Source organism: Carassius gibelio, chromosome B3 (assembly GCF_023724105.1).
Source record: "Carassius gibelio isolate Cgi1373 ecotype wild population from Czech Republic chromosome B3, carGib1.2-hapl.c, whole genome shotgun sequence".
In the NCBI taxonomy this organism is placed as follows: Eukaryota; Metazoa; Chordata; class Actinopteri; order Cypriniformes; family Cyprinidae; genus Carassius; species Carassius gibelio.
The window spans coordinates 24802789-24821569 of record NC_068398.1 but is presented as its reverse complement, the minus strand read 5'-3'; the positions used below and the strand labels follow the sequence as shown (position 1 = coordinate 24821569).

Here is an 18781-nt window from a genome sequence, read left to right as displayed (position 1 = left end):
GGTACATTGTATTCTCACAAAGCACATCATCATCCACCGAAATGTTCCACTGCAAAGATAATGCATGTTTCGGTTTAGGCGCTCCAGTTTTTTATAATTCATTCACGAGACTAATTTTCACAGCAGATTTACCAAACAGACTTGCATCTCTATATGCCACCTACAAACAGGAAACCACAGCAACTGAAAAACCTTATGATCATCGTTCCTGCCACTGCAGAGAGAGAGAGAGAGAGAGAGAGAGAACGCAAACATGCAAGAGACGGAGAGAAGGATATAGAGCAGAAATAAAAATACTCGCCATTATCTTGATGAGCTAGAACAGATTAAAAGCATGTTTCAACACATGAGAAATGACCAAATAGACACAAATAAGATTAAATTCCTCATTTAATGTAAAAAAAAAAAGTGTTACAAAACAAGAAATTTAGCAAATTAATGAATTGCCTAGAAAACAACAACAGCAGAGGGAATGCACAACAAACTGCTTTCCTCTAAAAACAAGTTACAGTAAAAATGGCACAGTAAAACATGCCATGAAGCAGGCCCTTGCAACAAATATATATAACGACGTTATTTAAAAATATATATATATATATATATAATCAAATGAATTAATACATGATTCAAGCCATGGAAGCATTAGTGTTTCAATGTACTTCTTAAAAGACTAAAAGCTGAAATGTTAGCATAGACCAAAAAAAAAAACCATTAAAACCGAAGGAAAGACTCCTTCTTCGCTGCTGCTCAAGCTCCGTCTGATCCTGCTAGCTTTCAGTCACAGTCCAGGTTTGATCAAACGCCATTTTGAAAGTAACTTGGTTTTAGTTAACGGACTTAAGAACCTGAAAAATCACTTGATATCCCCTCCAATAACCACATGTCAAATATAATCAAAGAAATGTCCTCCACATATAACCTTTTCTTCACGTGTTCCCCGTGTGCCAGGTAAGACCTTTCTGGTATTTTTATTAGTTTAAAATGTTCCCAAATCAATATTGGTGTTAAGGTTATAAGCAAAAATATAAGCATAATAAATTACTATAAAACTCCCTATTGTGGAGCTAGTCCAGTCAGGGATTCGTGCTCCAGGAGCTGAAGATGTGTTGAGAAAAATCCACATCCTTGAGTCCTCTCAAATTAAAACACTTCACACTAATACTTTAGTGGACCCCCCTCTCTTTGGAACAACAATTGGTGCGTCATCTGAAAAAGAAAGAGACATGTCAGTATATTCGATTTTCAAAGTAATTGTAACCACCCTAACAAATGAAGTGACTGAGAATGGCATATAACATTTCAGCATTTTGCTTGAAGAGACTTAAAAGGGAAAGATTTCTTCTTAAAAGCAGGATTATTAGTGGCAATTCAAACCAATCCACTGCAAAGTACACATAGAATAAACTAAAACTATCAAACATTGTTATAATTAATGGAAATAAAGCTGAAATTAAATAAAAATATAAATGTTACTTGATAAAAAAAAAATTCAGCAATGGCATCTAAATTAAAGTACTAAAATTTTTTTATATATATATATATATATATATATATATATATATATATATATATATTAAAAAATATATAAGAACAATACACATTTAGGCCTTTTTTCCTTTTGTTAACTGTATAATGAAAACAGATAGAATACAAAAAGAATAGAGAAGTTAGTGAAGCAGTTAGTAAAGTCTAAAAGGGGCATGTTTTTCTAAAGAGCAGAATTAGAATATAATATACTTATGATTTATATAATATAATAATATATTTATATAATATATATTTATGAATACATAACATAAATTACTAAAACCTAAAGTAATATTAAAATATACAAAAAAAATTAATTCAATTCATATTAATAAAGCATAAAAGTATTATAAAAACTAAAATAACAATCAAACAAACAACACTTCTGAGAATGTCCTGAAATGCCCAAATTGTTCCTCTAATCAAAGACCAGACTGTGACGTCATCAGTGATGTCACTCACCGGAGGGCACGTAGTTCTCTGCCAGATGCCGGTCTTTCTCGATGAAGAGGGCCGTGGCCAGGAAGAAAGCTCCACCCACCACAGCCACGAAGCAGCACAGCAGCATTGAGATCTGAAGCGAACGAAACTCCCACATGTACGAGTCCGATTTCTTTATCGAGTCTGACACCTTGATCGGGGGAAAACACACATGACATGCAACCTGAAGTGTTTAAAAAAATAATAATAATAATTCTGAAAGACTTTGTGTGCAATTGTGAGATTGACGTACCACTCCTATGAGGTAAGGGCTAATAGCGTCGCCCAGCAAGTGTGAGAGGACAATCTGAAAGGCTTCCGCTGTAGAGCGCCGTGTGGGGATCACAACATACTGACAGATGAGAGAGAGAGGGAGAGAGAGAGAGAGAGAGAGAGAGATGAGAACATTAATAAGAGCTCATGCTGTTCCAAACACAAATGCTGTTGTCATTTCACTGGAGCACAACGTATTGCAAAGACATCAAATGGCTTTAGAACAGTGCTTCACAATATTCTAAGACAATATTAGCCAAAATATTTCCTCTGGTATTTCTGTAATTATAACTATAGCAATGCTACTCACTTTTTAATTTACAGAAATTGGGAGTGTTTAAAATTCACCAAAAATGATTCATTTTGTGATTCTGTTAGATTTTGATTAGGTAAAATAAAAGATACTGATAAGGAAAAAAGTAAATATAATTTCATTTTCAGCTTGATTTTTGATGTTTTTAGCTTTTTACATGATTTAATCTAATTATTATTTATAATTTTGGATGCCCTTTCACTGAGAACCACTGCTTTAAAAGACTTTGATACTAGTGCACCAGTCATATTAACCACTTTATGGTTCTTTCTTGTCCTTTATAGAGTTGGACAATCTGCAGACTCTGAACACTATGCTGTTGAATGACAATAATAATCTAACAATTATTCAAACAAGCCTACTTTTGTGTTTCACAGAAAAAACTACAGCATACAAGTTGGCAAAAACATGAGGGTGAGTGAATAATAAAATCAATTAATCTATTCATTATACTTTTGACTTGGTACTGGATAAAATAGAAGAAGGGAAATTCACCAGAAGGATGTCAGCAACAATGGCCCAATTCATGGACAGGAATGTCTCACCCAGAAAGATAAAGGCCTGGGGCAACACAAAGTTATGGTCAGCATAAAACCAACCTACATTCAACACTGCGGTCAATATAACACTGAAAACACTTAATGGATCAAACGGGGTCAAAGGAGGAGTCAAATGAGTGACTTACATATGTGGCCACAGTGCTAGCCTGAGCAAACATGATGGACAGATAGAGAAAGGGAGCAGCGAGGAGGAGTCCTGCAGCACAGACTAGCGGATCGGCTCGAGGGGTCCTGGTCCTCAGCTTCTTGCTCACCTGCACACCACTCGCTACACCCAGGATGCCCGTCACAACTGTGATGATGCCAAAAATCAGACTGCAGAGCAGATTCGAGGAACATTATTAGTGCATGTTTTGAACAAAGGAATATTTACAACACAACATGTGCAAATGCAGTGTCGCAAAATCATAACAGAACCGTAATGTTTAAAAGACTAGGATGTCACCAGAAGACAGCAGTGTGTGTCAAAGTCATGCTGTGTATCCTGAGGGAGTGAGGAGGTGTGTATGGGAGGCTGACACCTGTCAGAGTTGTCACAGGGGGCTTTTAAACACGGCTGCTTCTCTCCGGTGAAGACGCCCGCTCTGAATAAAAAGGCAGGGGCCCACAGCGCCAGTGACCCGGTCACAAAGGCCACAGTGGTGAAGCCAAACGTGGACAGAACAAAACTGGGACTGAAAGAGAAATGAAGAGGGAGACAGAGAGAGACACGGAGTTCAGAAAGGAAACATTTCATCTACATGTAGCTCAAGAATCATTTATCTGCTATATCAAACTTACACTACTGGTCAAAATGTGTAATAATTAAGGATGATTGTTTTGAAAGAACTCTGATTAAATATAAAATAAAAACAGTAATATTGTGAAATATTACTTTTAAAAAATCTATACTTATTTGAATAGATTTTTTTTTTAATGCAGTTCATTCATGTGACAATAGCTTACGGTTACATAAATTATACATAATACGTAAAAAAAAAGGGCACTCGAATTGTAATATTTCAAATATCATACTTGCATATGACTTCCTTCTGAGGAAAATACGGAAATGAAATATTTAGTTGTTTTTGACCCTACTGACTTCCAATGCATGGGCAAAAACTTGCTGAAATATTCTTAAAATATATATATTTATTTATTACAAAAGCAGCCACAAAGAGCAATGGTTGTTACCCTTATATCTAAAAAAAATAGTGACTGTGAGTGATTAGAAATGTTATAATTTCCTTGATCATCTCAGTTAGAGGCTGCAGGGAGGTCACCAGTAATTACCTGATAACAGAGGAAAAAAACCTCAAGCTAGGCAAGAAGCATTATCAGATTTAGAAAAATTCCCTGCATAAAATCTAACGCAAAGGCCATGACGTCTTAATGTGGCCTTAAAGCAAACATGATCTCTCAGTGACTCACTTCCTGCAGAGTGCTTTTATGTCTGCCAGCCAGCTGGTTCTGTGCAGCGTGTGCTCTGGATGAGCTTCGATCGCACCCCGCTTTGGCTCCTGAACTACAAACAACAAGAGGATCACGGCCAGCAGCCCCAGACCAGGGGTCACCTACAGAAGAGAAACCAACCAAAAGAGCAAACAAACAAGGCAGAGAGAGAATGAAAGTGAGAAACGGTGTGAGAAAATTACAGAGAACTGTTATCATTGCATTTAATCTCCCAGTGTTGATTCTGTGGTGAAAGCAATTAGCATGTATTATATAATCCACCCAGAGACAGATAAACAGTGAGAGGTTTGGTGCTGCAGACGTACCCGAAGAGCCCAGTGCCAATCCCCAGCCACATCATCCACCTTTGAGCCCACGATGTAACCCAGACCACTGGGGAAAGACAGACCGGACAGAACCAGATCAGGTCTTGTACACACTGTTTAAATGGACAGCATGATCTGCAGAGAGTGGTCTTCTGATCCACATATAAAGTGACCAAATACAGTTAGTACTGTAATATAATGTTTCAGGGGCACAAACTAACATTCTTTTTTAAAAGTTTCTTTTTTGAAGAAACTAAAGAAAGAATAACTTAATTAAGCAGGGATGCATTAAACTGATTAAACATGACGAAGGACATTTATAATGTTACAAAGATTTAGATTTTAAATCAACACTGTTATTTTTTTCATTTATTGATTAAAGAATTCAAAGAAAAAATGTCATGGTTTCTACAAAAATGTTAAGCAGCCAAGCTGTTTTGTTGTTGTGCAAATTAGTGCTGAAAATTCAGCTATAAAATCACAGCAAGAAATTAAAATTTTAAAATAAAAAAATAGTTGTTAATTCTAAAAGTCACAATATATTAGTTAAACTGTTTTCAATCACATATATTTGAGCAGTACATTTGAACGGCCGTGTAACTATAATTGAACAAAAACAAATAGAATACTGCAAATAATTACTGAAAATGAATGAACATTTTACACAAAATTGACATGAGAAATGAAAATTCAATCTATCCATTAACAAGGCTGTCTGTAGATTTTGGAAATGTCTATCCAAATAACTCATATCTCAATGCATTTAAATATACGTATAAAATTTGAAATATCTAATGACTAGTTCTTGCTCTGAAGTGCTCAACTGTAGCAGCCCGGAAACATATAAATGCAACTTTGGTTGGTGTGAAGGAAAAAAACAACTGATAATGTAACGTGACAGAGTGTGAGAATGTGAGCATGCTGTGAATGTGCATAGAGCTGAAGTGTGAATAACAAAAACATCAGTTATTTCCACCCATTGTTCTGTTTGAGGATACGTTTACACGACAACGATCTTATCAAAATGGAAAAGTTTTTTTTTAAATACACAACAACATTTTCAAAACGATTTGTGTTAACACATTTACATTTAGTCATTTAGCAGATGCTTTTATCTAAAACGACTTGCATATCTGCGAAAACTGATAAAATGCTGTATTACTTATGCCAGGCTAGTAGTTGGCGCGGTCACTTTGTTAGTAAACCGTCCCTGTAGGAAAGAGACGATTAGCGCCTTGTGGACAGGAGTTCTGACTCTAAAATCACCACACCTACTGTTGCTCTACTCATCATTCATAGCGATAGCAGTTTTATCTGTGTTAGCAAACTCCTGAGCAGCGACAACAGTACCATGTACTCCGCCATTGTTGTGTATGTTTGTTCGCACTTGCCTTTAAAATCGACACATACTGTGCATGTCTACATACCTAAAACGTTCTAGGCACGCGCATGACGTCACCATTTTCAAAGATTCCCATATTGGGTGTTTACAAGGAAAAGATAACCGTGGTGTTCTCAAAAACTTGCACTTTGAAACCCATTTTCAAAATTATAAACCCTGTTGTCGTTTAAATAAACAGGCAAAACGCATAAAAGGTTTCTCATTTTTGGCTGGAAACGTTGTCATGTAAATGGCCCTTGAGTGTATGTTGTCCCACCTGCCCACTGGGATTGCAAAGTAGAAAATGGACAGCATATTGGTCCTCTTCTCCTTGACGAACAGGTCAGCGATGATGGTGGGAGCAATGGTGGAGTAACTGGCCTCCCCAACACCCACCAGCCCACGCGTCAACAACAATGCCCAGAAATGCTGAGAGGAGATTTATCCTATTAGCTGACTCTCTCAATATCACACTTTAAAAATACACACTTTAGTATAGAAGACTGAAAGCTGTTGCTATGAAATAAAAAACAAGTATTTGAGTAAAGTTGTATTCAAATACAAAAGGGAGGATTAACCCGTATGCAAGGTTTAAATGTAGGACTTACGTCTTTTCCAATGAAGGAACTGGCTAACGTCACTATGGACCAGAAAAAAATTCCCACACACATGATCAGCTTCCGGTTATACCTGTCGCCCAGGTATCCAAACAGAGGAGCCAAGAACATGTAACTGCAGATGAAGACTTAAAAGAATAAAGAATCAAAGTGAATAAAAAAAATTATAATGATGAGAGTAATAATGATAATAAATAGGATTTCAAATTGTATGACTTCGCTCACCTGTCTGAAGTAGTCCTGATGTTCCATCACCAATCCTGAAGAAAAGCTCAATGTCTGGGAGTACACCTGCAAGACAGGACGTTTACTGTTATCACAGCTTTATTACTGACCAATTAAAATACCACTGCACATTACATGTTTTGCAGAGTAAAACAACAATAAAATCTTTCGACAGATATTTAGACATCAAACAGTCATTAGGAGCAACAAATCTATTTCCACAAAGTCTCTATTACTAACAGCAAAAGTGTGTAAAATACAGATGTTAGATGAACTTAAAGGGATAGTTATTTTACATTCCAAACCTGTAAGATCTCCATTCATCTTCGGAATACAGATTAAGATATTTTTGAGGGAATAAATCAATTAAGAGCTTTCTGACCCTCCCACAGACAGCTAGGAGCCGAACATGATCAAGGTCCAAAAACATACAAATATTAAGGAAATCGTTAAAATAGTCCTCGTGATACCAGGGGCTCAACTGTAATTTTAGACCTTTATTCATCTTCAGAACACAAATTATGTATGCAATGTATTTATGCAGATACGTTGTTTTACGTTCAGATCAAAGTGACTTTCAATTTTAATGTTTTGGTGAACTATCCCTTTAATATTCAAAATAAAATTTGAAATAAGTGTAAAGTTCAAATAATAAAATTACTAAAATTAAAACTTAAAAAAATAATAATGATAAAATACAACACAAAAACTAATTCAGATAACATAAGTACATAAATTACTGAAAAAAAATAAAATTAAAATTAAAAACAAAAATGTAAGCTTATTTTTTTTCATATCGCAGATGACTTAATCGCACGATTATAAAATCAAAGAAATCTTTCTGCGATTATGAAAGCTGTTTGCAATCTTCTCCGTGAACTACGCCTCTGTGTAGTAAATGCTGCGCCATCTGAGAGCGTGTGAATATACCACATTTAATAACGTTTTTACTCCTAACTCACTTCATAATGTCAGTCGAGTGTTTGAAGTAAATCCTTCTGAGATGCAACATGCAACATATTTAATAGTATTCTAAGCAGTGATAAGGCCACATCGATTAGCACTGCATTATTAAATACTTTATAATAATAAAAACTATAAGAAGAACTCTTTATTAGTCACGTTGAATTAATGAAAGCAGTTAAATCTTGTTTATTCAGCTGTAGCAATAGGCATTTCCCAGATTTCTTCTTTGGGGAATATTTGGAGATTTACTGCTGATCACAGAACAGTGCTTCACTGAAAGGTATGCATGACAATCGCAACTTCTGCCTAATCACCTTTGCGATTTTAATTTAGATTAATCATGCAGCCTTAGCAGGCGATAATTTGGCAATAATGAACGTGATATTGCGTAGCTTGTCAGTGAACTATGGCTCTTTATAGTAAATGCTGCTCCATCTGAAAGCAGGTGATGGAGATTTACTACTAATCACAGAACCAGATTTACTGATGAGATGTGCAAGATCATCATATTCCATTATTTGCACAGCCCTACGCTGCATCAGACAACAATGCATGAAAGAAAAAGTAAATTAGCTGGCATTTTTAAAATTTGTGATGGGATTTAAAAGCGCTCTTATTCAAAAAGAACAATTTAGGCTAGCACAATTGGATATCATGAACATAAATCATGTTATCATGCTGTGTATGGGTGTTACTGCTGTGTGTCTTGCTTGAGCATTTGATCTGAATCAGAAGGGATCCAGCACTGATGCTCTGAAATCTTACGGTGCTGGTTACCTGCCACAGTGAATCGATCCATATAGTTCAGCAGGTTGATGTAGCAGAGTACAGCCACAGTCAGTTTAGCCCTCTTATCAGACACTCCGCTGACAGACTCCTCCTCCTCGGGCTGAGGTGATCCCACCCCATTGGCAGTAGGCCCCTCCCCCTCATTATCATTTGAGAAGAAGGGTGTGGTGTCTGCAGAAGCATCTGTCCCTGACATCACTGCAGCAGAAAAATAAGTTGATGAAGAGCAAAAAAAATTCAGCATACAGTTCAAATCAACATTCAACAGTAGAAAAAAAGTATTGGAAATAAGTTTTACATTTTTAATTTTTGCAGATGCTTTTATTCAAAGCAGCTTACACTGGATTTTATCAGTTCACTGTCACACATTCCCCAGGAATCAAAACTATGATGACCTTGGCATTACTAGTGATCCTTAATCTTCTTAGAGAATTGAATATTTCATGTATACAGATAAACTTCTCTAAAAAATGGATGGTTTGGTCTACCACAATCAAGTTTCCATTTGGGAAGCAAAACCAAAGACTGATTCATGGTTTCAGGCATTAAATGCTCAAGATAAAAAAAGAAAGAAAGAGAAAAAAAGAACAAAGTCTATCACGGATTACACACAGACTATTGATCACATGCTTAAATCATGAGGATGTACAGTGGGGTTCAAAAGTCTTTTAAAACCAAGCCAAAATGCATCTAATTTGCATTTTTTTAAATGAAAAAGCTTTTCTACAAATTATATTTTCCATCAATTATATTATCATTACTTTGTTTACAGTGAAAAACTGCAGACATTACAAACGCTTGACCACAAAGTAGTGCAGAATCTGAATCGTCATTGTTCATTTTGTCACAATTGTTATTGGTTGTTGTTGTTTTTTTTAATCAAATTTTAAACATTTATTTCTGGGTTTAAATTACATTACTTATTTATTTTGTTATTTTGTTATTTTTTTTATATGAGAAATACATCTTGCATGAGATAATTTAAAATAGAAAAAGTAAGATAAAGAATACTGCAAAAGAGATCTTTGTTCTATTTTACGGAGACCTTTTTTTCCTAGAATAGAATCTATGAAGACTGAAAGAATAAAATAAATGTATAATCTAGTTTGTCAGGAGTTTAGACACATGGAGAGGGAAGTAGGCACATGCTCATGATGTGACTTACAGTAATGAAGACAAAAATATTTAAAGAAAAATTACAATATTGGCTCCGATAGCTCTGTATGCATGCACAATTTTAATAAAGAAGATATACATTTAAAAGTTAAGTTTTGATTTAAACTGTTATTGAGAGTTTCCGCATAACAGTAAATGAATTTAAATGGCCGAACCTAAACAACCAAGAACAACATGTCAGAAGTTTCCCAATCCACTTTCAGTTATCTATATCCTGACCCTTGAATCCGACTAAAAAACGTTTTTTGCTGACAGATGATGACATGTGATGCTGATGTTGACCAATACTAGTATATGTACAGACATGTAGCTGGTTAAGCAACATATTCTACTGACATTGGTGACTACTTAAAAAAAAAAAAAAAGTATTTATTTTTTTAGATGCGGTTGTTTTGGAAAAGGGCAAGGAAAACTCTCGCGGTGGTGTTTTTTTTAACACACCCAGTGTTTCCTCAAAACTCTTCCTCAAAAACATCAATTCACAACTATAAAACAACCTTTCATTTAACATTGTTTACGGAAACATGCAAATCACTAAACCTATAGAAAAAAGCGATATGAACTGTCTCCCGAGACTTTACTGCGCTACAATCAGTCCTCATATTTACTGTTGTTTACCTGGAGAATGCAGCGCCTAGTCAGAAGGCGTCCTCAAACTTCTTCTGGACGCTGTTGCGCTTCCGCTGAGTTGCCAAGACGTTCCAGGACGCTATTTTTTTTACCTTACTTCCTGTGTGGACATTTTTGAATAGCAGTGGAGGGTCTCCAGGAGAATTGTGCAGCCGACCGAATTTCTGTTTTGTTGATGATCTACAAGCTCAGCACGACGCCATATTGGAATGACGCAGTACTTCCGCTCCCTAGTCACGTGTTGACTCCCCCTCCCCTCATATAGCGGTCAGCACGTGCTTTTTGCCTTACTGCTGTTTTTAAAACCACGAGTCAAGGGGATATTCTGATTTGTGCACGGCATGCATACATTTCCCTTTCATAGGTAACTTCGATGCTGCAGTGACGTCACCGGTATGGAAACAAATAGCGCTTGGCAACACCAAGCGCTATTTGGATTTTGGATTTTTAAGATTTTGAGAACAGGGCAGCGCTGGAAAAGAGTTTTATTGAACCGGTCGTCTTCTCTAACGAGGATTTTCAGCCCACACAGGAGGCATGTGATGCCATCTCCTTCGGTTGTGGACGATACGATGATGACATTTTATCCACCACAGCCTCGGGGTCTGAGGACTTCAAGGCCGACACTAGCTCTCTCCCTCCTAGTGGACAGGAGAAGCGTGTTTCCCCCTCCTACAGCGAGATGTTGGATGTGGTTTCTCACGTGGTGGGTAAATTGGGACTGGATTGGGAGGTTGAGAATGCTGAGGCCCAACCTTCATCTAAGCTGGACGACCGTTTTCTAACCAGTCGTACACCTGTGCAGCCCCAAAGGCCTTTGCCTTGTTTCCCGGACCTCCACCAAGAAGTTTCAAGGTCCTGGAAACAGCCGTACTCAGCTCGGATTACTAACGCTGTGGCTGTGGATTTCGCCACCTTTTCCGATATGGCTAACCATGGCTATGCAGCGATGCCCTCCGGTGGAAGAGACTCTCGCCGAACACCTTGCACCTAAAAAATTCAGAGCAGCGAAACAGCAATCAGCCCCTTTCCGCGAGCTGATTCCTCGCAGGCCCAGGGAGGTTGAATGCTGGCAGGCGCCCGCGCGTTCTCGCTCAACCTCCTCTCACCGCCAACGAGTTGCGTCTCGGGAAGAGCCTTTACCTATGGCGCCCCCTCGTAAGGATTGGGGCCCTAAGGTTTTTCCGCCGGCTCACCAACGACAGCGTAAGAGGTTAAACCTGAGTTCAACGGCTAATGCCTCTCGTTCTCTGGCCCCGAATAGCAGCTCCTGATGTTCACGCAGCTTGCCAGGGACTGTGCCCTCCACTAGAGAGCGCCGTTGGACCGCTTTTGCGCATCCAACCCTCTCACTGCAGTCCCCATGCTCAAACACTGACTGTCTCGCCGCAAACAGCGCCTTGAGCAGCATTGGATCGAGTTGTTATGCCAAGCGTTCCCTCAGACACTCTGCGCAATCCAGCTTTCAGAATTTGAGGGACGGTTCAAGGGTCTTGCACAGACGACCCTTTTATGACGGCTCACACAGCCGCCGCTTTTTCGCTAGCGGCAGAAGACACAGTCCCTCAGATTCGCTTTAGAGGGCAAAACATATCAGTACCGCGTTCTTCCCTTTGGCTTAGCTCTGGCTCCCCGTACTTTTTCAAAATGCATGGACGCAGCTCTGGCCCCGTTGCGGCTCCAGGGCATTCGCGTTTTGAACTACTTAGACGATTGGCTGGTGTTAGCAAAATCGCAGACTCAAGCACACTCTCATCAGGATCTTGTGCTGAATCATTTAAACAGCCTGGGCTTACGCACGAATTTTCAGAAAAGTGTTTTAATTCCCTCTCAACGGATAACCTTCTGGGAATAGACTTGGACTCTCGTGCGATGACAGCAAAGCTATATCTCCCGCGCACTCAGTCGATTGTGTCATGCGTGCGTCGCTTCAAAGCGGGTCGCACAAGTGACAGTGAGCTTGTGCCTCAGACTTTTAGGTCTAATGGCAGCGGCATTCCCCGTAATTCGTCTGGGATTACTTCTCATGCGCCCTTTTCAGTGGTGGACGAAAAGACCAAACATTTCACCCCGTTGTCTTCCGCATCCGACGATTTCAGTGACACGGAGGTGTGTGATGTCGTTAAAACTGTGGATGTCAACCGAATTTCTTCTAGCCGGGGTTTGGCTGGGGATTTGTGCTTTCCGAGAGACTTTCACAACGGATGCATCTTTGACTGGTTGGGGAGCTGTTTGTCAAGGGTGCTCAGCCCACGGAGTGAGGACAGCGACACAACGCAGTTGGCACATAAACAGGTTGGAATTACTGGCAGTTTTTCTAGCTCTCCAGTATTTCTCGAATCTTCTTTAACAGCCGTCATGTGCTGTTCAGGTCAGACAACACAGCGGTTGTGTCATATCTGAATAATCAGGGAGGATTATGCTCTCGCCCCCTGTGCAGGCTGGCGAGACATATTCTTCTTTCGTCTCAGAACAAATTTCTGTCGATCCGAGCTGTTCATGTCCCCGGACATTTGACATTCGGAGCGGATTTGCTATCCAGGCAGTCTCTGGAGCAGGGGGAATGGAGATTGCACCCCCAAACGGTGAACCTCTTATGGCAGATTTTTGGAGAAGCTAGAGTGGACTTATTCACGTCGAACATGAATATGCATTGCCCACTTTAAAAGTTTACATGGCAGCCATTTCAGCTAACCACGAATATATAGATGGTGCCTCAGTGGGCCGTCATCCGCTGGTTTCTCGTTTCATACAGGGTGCGCGACGGCTGAGGCCTTTCCGCCTAAGTCTTTGCCCTGTCAGAGCTTTAAAGGCTTATGTTGATCGAACAGCCCCATGGCGTGAGTCTGACCAGCTGTTTGTCAGTTTTGGACATAAGAATAAAGGCCATGCTGTCACAAAACACAGCATGTCCCATTGGTTGGTGGAAGCAATATCTTTAGCCTATGAGGCGCGCGGACTCGCTTCGCCCTTAGGAGTTAAAGCCCATTCTACGAGAGCAGTGGCTTCTTCTCAAGCTATTCTCCGTGGATCTTCTATGGATGATATCTGTGTTGCGGCAGGTTGGTCCTCACCAAGCACTTTTATCAAGTCTTACAGTCTGGATGTGAGGATGGCTCCTGGGTTCTCTCTGCTTGAGCAGATGCTTCCTTGAATCCCAGCTATCAGGTACGTCAGGCGTTATGGTATAGCGTTCCCATACCGGTGACGTCACCGCAGCATCGAAGTGACCTATGAAAGGGAACATCTCGGTTATGTATGTAACCATGGTTCCCTGAATAGGGAACGAGATGCTTCGGTCCTGGTCATTCCATACCTTGATAGCATTCTTCTTCTTCAGTTCATGAAATCTGAGTGAAATAGCACGCGGCATCCAGGTATATGATGTGTGCGCATGTGTAAGGGTGGTGCCAAGCGCTATTTGGCCAATAGGATTAGTGAGATGGTATAGGGCTTCAGACATTCGTCACACCGAGGGGTGTTCCTATACCGGTGACGTCACCACAGCATCTCGTTCCCTAAGATGTTTTACTTAGATTTTTATCCATTTTTTTATACACTTGTGATTCCGTGACTCCGTGGATGTTAGGGGCAGTTCTATGAAATTATTTTGGATGGTCTAAAACTAACTTGTTCTTCAGCACGTTATGCAAATTAAAATTACTTTAATAAGACAAAATATGCTGAGGTATCACTAGTGAATCCGAGCCTTTCATTTGTCTCTAGTTTTTGTGCTGATGAATGCTGGTGCTTTATTAGCACAAACTAATTGTAAAGCAGTGATTAATTGTTTGAGTTGATCAATAACCTGAGATAACTTGAGTGTGAAGTTAACATTTGCTACATTCAATTTAGGTTGCAGCTGGGTCAGAAATCACCCTTGGGTCTCAGAATGTGACAAAATACCCCACTTATCCCTTATTTTCCTTATTAAATATATCAGTATAATCTCAAGTTTGGTGCCAACATAGACATCACAGTATTTACAACCTAAGAGGCAAATGTTAGTCTATTTACAGGTACTTTAACAAATGGCATTGATTTGGGTTTTATAGGTAACAGCTATATTTTTCCAGTTGATAATTTATTACACTTAAGTTGAATTACTTGACATAAATGTGTGTGGTGTTTTTTCATAAAACAAAAATAGCATGCTCTAAGAAAGGATAAAAATTCCCCAGAAAATCAACTCCAGGGAGCAAACATTGACCTTTAGAAAACTGACAAGTACTACAGACAACCAAAACATCCATCAAATTTGTCATTTTATTATAATCATTTCAATCAAGTATACTCTTTATATATATTTTTTGTTTTTCTTAAATAAATCTGATGTATATACACAATGTAAAATGGACTTAGATTGTTTTTGCATGTCTTCAAACATATCAGCTGTGTATTATTCATAAAACCTTAAAAAAAATTTAAAAAATTCTGGAGGTCTGTTTTAAGGGATAAGAAGGTCTGGAAATTAGTTTGACCTCCTCTACCAATCTTTTCCTTCGTCCATACGAACCACAGAAACCATATCATATTACATTTTGCATTCCAATACAGAACATGGTTTTCAAAACAGACAGGACAACAATATTTGAGGGCGTTTAGACCCAGACTTCAATGACGTCACCGTCCTCCATGTCCAGGTCAGCTGGAGTCTGATTATATGAGACCCTTGACCCATCAAAGAGAAATTTGGCTTTCGATCTGGCACTGGCACTCAAACCAGAGACGTACTGAGACAGGACGGACCCTAGAGGAGCATTCTTTAAAATACAAAATGAACAAAAGATGATACTAAATCAATTTCACATAAACAAAAACAACATCCAAAAAAATGTACAGTACACACCTTTTGTAGGGAATACTCCTGCACAGATGCTTTCTCCTTGCCTTGCAGTCGCACAGTAATGACATTACTTTTGTCGCTCTCTTCTTGTTGATTCTCTGTTACTACACAATCTGGGAAAGACAGCGGAGATGAAAAGGAGTTGCATTATGCGTCATTGTGTCAATGTTTCCATGTACCACATTTAATCATGTCAATAATTCACAACAGGTCTGTTGTGAGGTTTATCATTTAGCATTAAAAATATTTTCCTATGGAGAAACTGAATGTAAATTTTACATCTGGAACCTGACTGGTGCACTCTTTAAGAGCACTGCGATGCAGGCTAATGAACTCAGCTCAAAATCGCAACTGGTTTCTGTTACCTATAATGTCAGCTATGCCGAGACCCAGCTCACTGATGGACGAGTGAACAGGGAGATCAATATCTTTCTTTAACAACAGAATCTGGCTGGGTCGGACACTGAGTTTGATGGCCAGCTGTTCCACAGCTTTACTCAACGGAGCCGTCTGCAATCAAAAGGCACATACATACAATAAAAGTCAAATTTATAAACATTCATTTTCCAGTTTGACTGAAAAGTAAGTCTATTCATATAGTTTATTTTCAAACAAACAACTACGCCACATATTGAGAAATGTGTCATAAAGCATCTCTATTCCACTTACAGACAGTATTCTGATTTTGTACAGCTCTGTTCGACAGCGAAATTTTAGTGAAATTTCTCGCGCAGAGTCTCTGGCCTCAGTATTTTGGGGACATCGTTTCTTTTTGCGGTCACAAGAAATTATGACAATGTCATCATCGTCATCATCATCAGAGTGATTCCCAGGAGATGGAGAGTTTCTGTATTCAACCACAGGCTCCTGAGGCTCTGGCGAGAGACACACCAGAGAGCCAATCGCATCCAATTTCCTGTTGATTTCTCTAGGACAGAGATAAGACAGAGAGAATTACAGATCCTGTTTATCTCTGGTCTTACTTTCTGTTCATTTCATTACTAATATTGTTATTAATTTCTATGTCCTCTTTGAAAAAAGCTAACATTGTCTATCATGAGAGCATTAAAACACTAAAAACCGCATGAGAAGTTCAAAATAAAAGAGAGATAATGAAATGTCTTAGGCTGATGATACACATGGCAACTCTTTAAGAAATTTGTCCCGGCAACTTTTTTTGAGCAATGATGGCTTGGGGACTTTCCCATTGAGACTGGGTAACAAATGTATATCTGGATACTTTCGATTGTTTGTGGGCTCTGTGTCTCATCTGGCTGCCCGGCAACACTGATCAAAAATCAGTGTTATCATCCGTGTATCATCAGCCTTATTTCATTTTTGATGATGTCACTGACTGTATTTTTTGGTTTGCCCGTCTGCTCCGTTTCACTGGTGGACTACATGGAGGAGGGGGTGGAGAGGGGGAACGGAGGATCTGCCTAGAAGATGATTAGAGTAGGCTTATCAATCATCTGATGATTAATTGGCCTGGCTATGGTTCATTTTAATTTCAAGGAGCAAACAAATAACGTTGATCTTGGGTGTATAGTGACACACTTTTTGTATTTCAAGGTGAAGTGAGGTCAGTCTGTGTACTTACTGAGCTTCAGTCTGTTCTGGCTCCTCCTCTGAACCACTCAGATCAATGCTGATTGGCCGTCTCTCTGTACGGGGTGGGGAAGGAAACCACAGAGGACCACCTTTTTCCTCGTCTGATACAATAAGTGAAAAACAGTGAGGATGGCGAGGATTACTCCCACGACACAAATGATAGAGATCTCTAATGAGGAGTGATGAGAAAGCCTCGCTCACAGGAAGCAAAAATTGCATAAAGGCCAGATATACACTGTCATCATTTAAAGAAACATTTATTTGAAAGACTTTTTTTCATCATAAATGTCTTTATGGTCACTTAATGTATCCTTGCTGAATAAAAATATACATTTCTAAATATAAAATATATTTTATAAGATAGATTATACCTGTGAGAGTTGAGTGTTTGAAGGTTACTGGCTTCAGATTTAAGGAGCTGTTAACCTAAAACACAATAATGCAACATCTGAATCATCTTTTAGCACATGTTAGCACCTTGCAACACATCTAACCAACGCATTTCGATTACAGTCATACTATCAGACATGTGGGAAAGGTCATGTAGTTTATTCTTCTGAGTCAGTAAAGTCTTTGAAGTCTTTGAGATCAGCTCACCTTGTTGGAGTAAACAGGTACTGTTGTGAAGGAGGAAGCGTCGAGAAGGCGTCGGCGTTTGGGGGCTTGTTTTGGAGGATCTGATATGGCTACATCCCCGTCACTGTCTGTTACCTAAAATGAGGAAAAAGGCAACATATGTCCCATATTATCTAATGTATTTAAACTAAAATTATATTTGTAAAATAGTTAGCTTTCTAGCTTATAAATCCCAACATAAGCAGAATTATCTTAGAAATGTGTTTTTATTGACGTTTAGATCCCAACAGAAACCGAAACCGTTCTGTAAACGGTTAACACCATGATTAAATGACTCCAGCTGAGACAATGTAAACACATGCAAAAGCACAACGTTACTTTATTTTAAACTGGCGCTCTGTGAGTTACCCCAAACTTTGAGGTAACTTTATTACGTAAACATTCACTTGAACACAAACACTTTTCCTATGTTGTTGTTGTTGATAAATCGACGACAACTGATTAGCCAACGTGCTATTATTGCACAATAGGGCAGTTATAGATAATAGATATTCGGGATTGTTTTCTGACGACTACTCAAACGTCTTGTCCATGTAAAACAGGCAGAATTTTAGTAGCACTAACTTTTTTAACTTAACACTGTATAACTGCTATAGACGAGATCTCACCTTTTCAGCCATGTTTCTGTTTCATTCCCGCGCGCGCTCTCGGTGAGGGCTTGACGTCACGTAACGAAGGCGCGCTCACGGATTATTTTATATTTTATTCCATTGATTCTTAAACACCGATGAAGTGAATGCTTTAGTGAATACAGATTTTTTTTCTCCCAAGGCTAAGATAATTTATATAACTATAAAAATAATAACTTCACTCTAAAAAAGGGGTGTTGTAAAGTTCATCTTTCAAGATTTAATTTATCTCAAGGTCAAGGATGGAATTAAATATTCAAGATTAAATGTAATTTTTTATTTATTTAAAGAATCAGCTAATAAGATTATTGACCACTGTTAGGTGAACATGTACATTAGTTCTGAATACCTGTGGTGGTTACAAG

The 18781-nt window shown here is 38.7% G+C and overlaps 2 protein-coding genes across 2 annotated transcripts; both read right to left on the bottom strand.

Moving 5' to 3' along the window:
- Positions 1-372: 372 nt before the first annotated feature.
- LOC127952032 (protein spinster homolog 1) lies at positions 373-10932 on the bottom strand. The gene is made up of 13 exons (XM_052550280.1): positions 10683-10932; positions 8877-9086; positions 7134-7199; positions 6900-7036; positions 6569-6720; positions 4911-4977; positions 4564-4706; positions 3675-3827; positions 3279-3468; positions 3089-3154; positions 2261-2359; positions 1990-2158; positions 373-1206 (listed from the first exon to the last, which is right to left on the bottom strand). The coding sequence occupies exons 2-13, from the start codon at positions 9082-9084 to the stop codon at positions 1151-1153; spliced, it is 1506 nt and encodes a 501-aa protein (XP_052406240.1). The 5' UTR covers positions 9085-9086; positions 10683-10932; the 3' UTR covers positions 373-1150.
- A 4010-nt stretch (positions 10933-14942) lies between these two features.
- LOC127952036 (NFATC2-interacting protein) lies at positions 14943-18474 on the bottom strand. The gene is made up of 9 exons (XM_052550283.1): positions 18396-18474; positions 17749-17862; positions 17523-17577; positions 17141-17252; positions 16896-16979; positions 16210-16468; positions 15906-16050; positions 15544-15653; positions 14943-15457 (listed from the first exon to the last, which is right to left on the bottom strand). Exons 1-9 carry the CDS (start codon positions 18405-18407, stop codon positions 15296-15298), a joined length of 1053 nt encoding a protein of 350 aa, XP_052406243.1. The 5' UTR covers positions 18408-18474; the 3' UTR covers positions 14943-15295.
- Positions 18475-18781: the final 307 nt, after the last annotated feature.

Bases quoted from the DNA above. Each gene is read 5' to 3' on its own strand.
- LOC127952032 (XM_052550280.1), bottom strand. From the start codon at position 9,084: ATGTCAGGGACAGATGCTTCTGCAGACACCACACCCTTCTTCTCAAAT. The intron at 6,721-6,899 runs GTAAGTCCTACA...ATCTCCTCTCAG, and splicing joins GTTCCTTCATTGGAAAAGAC to CATTTCTGGGCATTGTTGTT. The intron at 4,707-4,910 runs GTACGTCTGCAG...TCTCTTCTGTAG, and splicing joins ATTGGCACTGGGCTCTTCGG to GTGACCCCTGGTCTGGGGCT.
- LOC127952036 (XM_052550283.1), bottom strand. The intron at 17,253-17,522 runs GTATAATCTATC...TTATTGTATCAG, and splicing joins CAAACACTCAACTCTCACAG to ACGAGGAAAAAGGTGGTCCT. The intron at 16,469-16,895 runs GTCAGTGACATC...TCTCTGTCCTAG, and splicing joins CGGGCAAACCAAAAAATACA to AGAAATCAACAGGAAATTGG.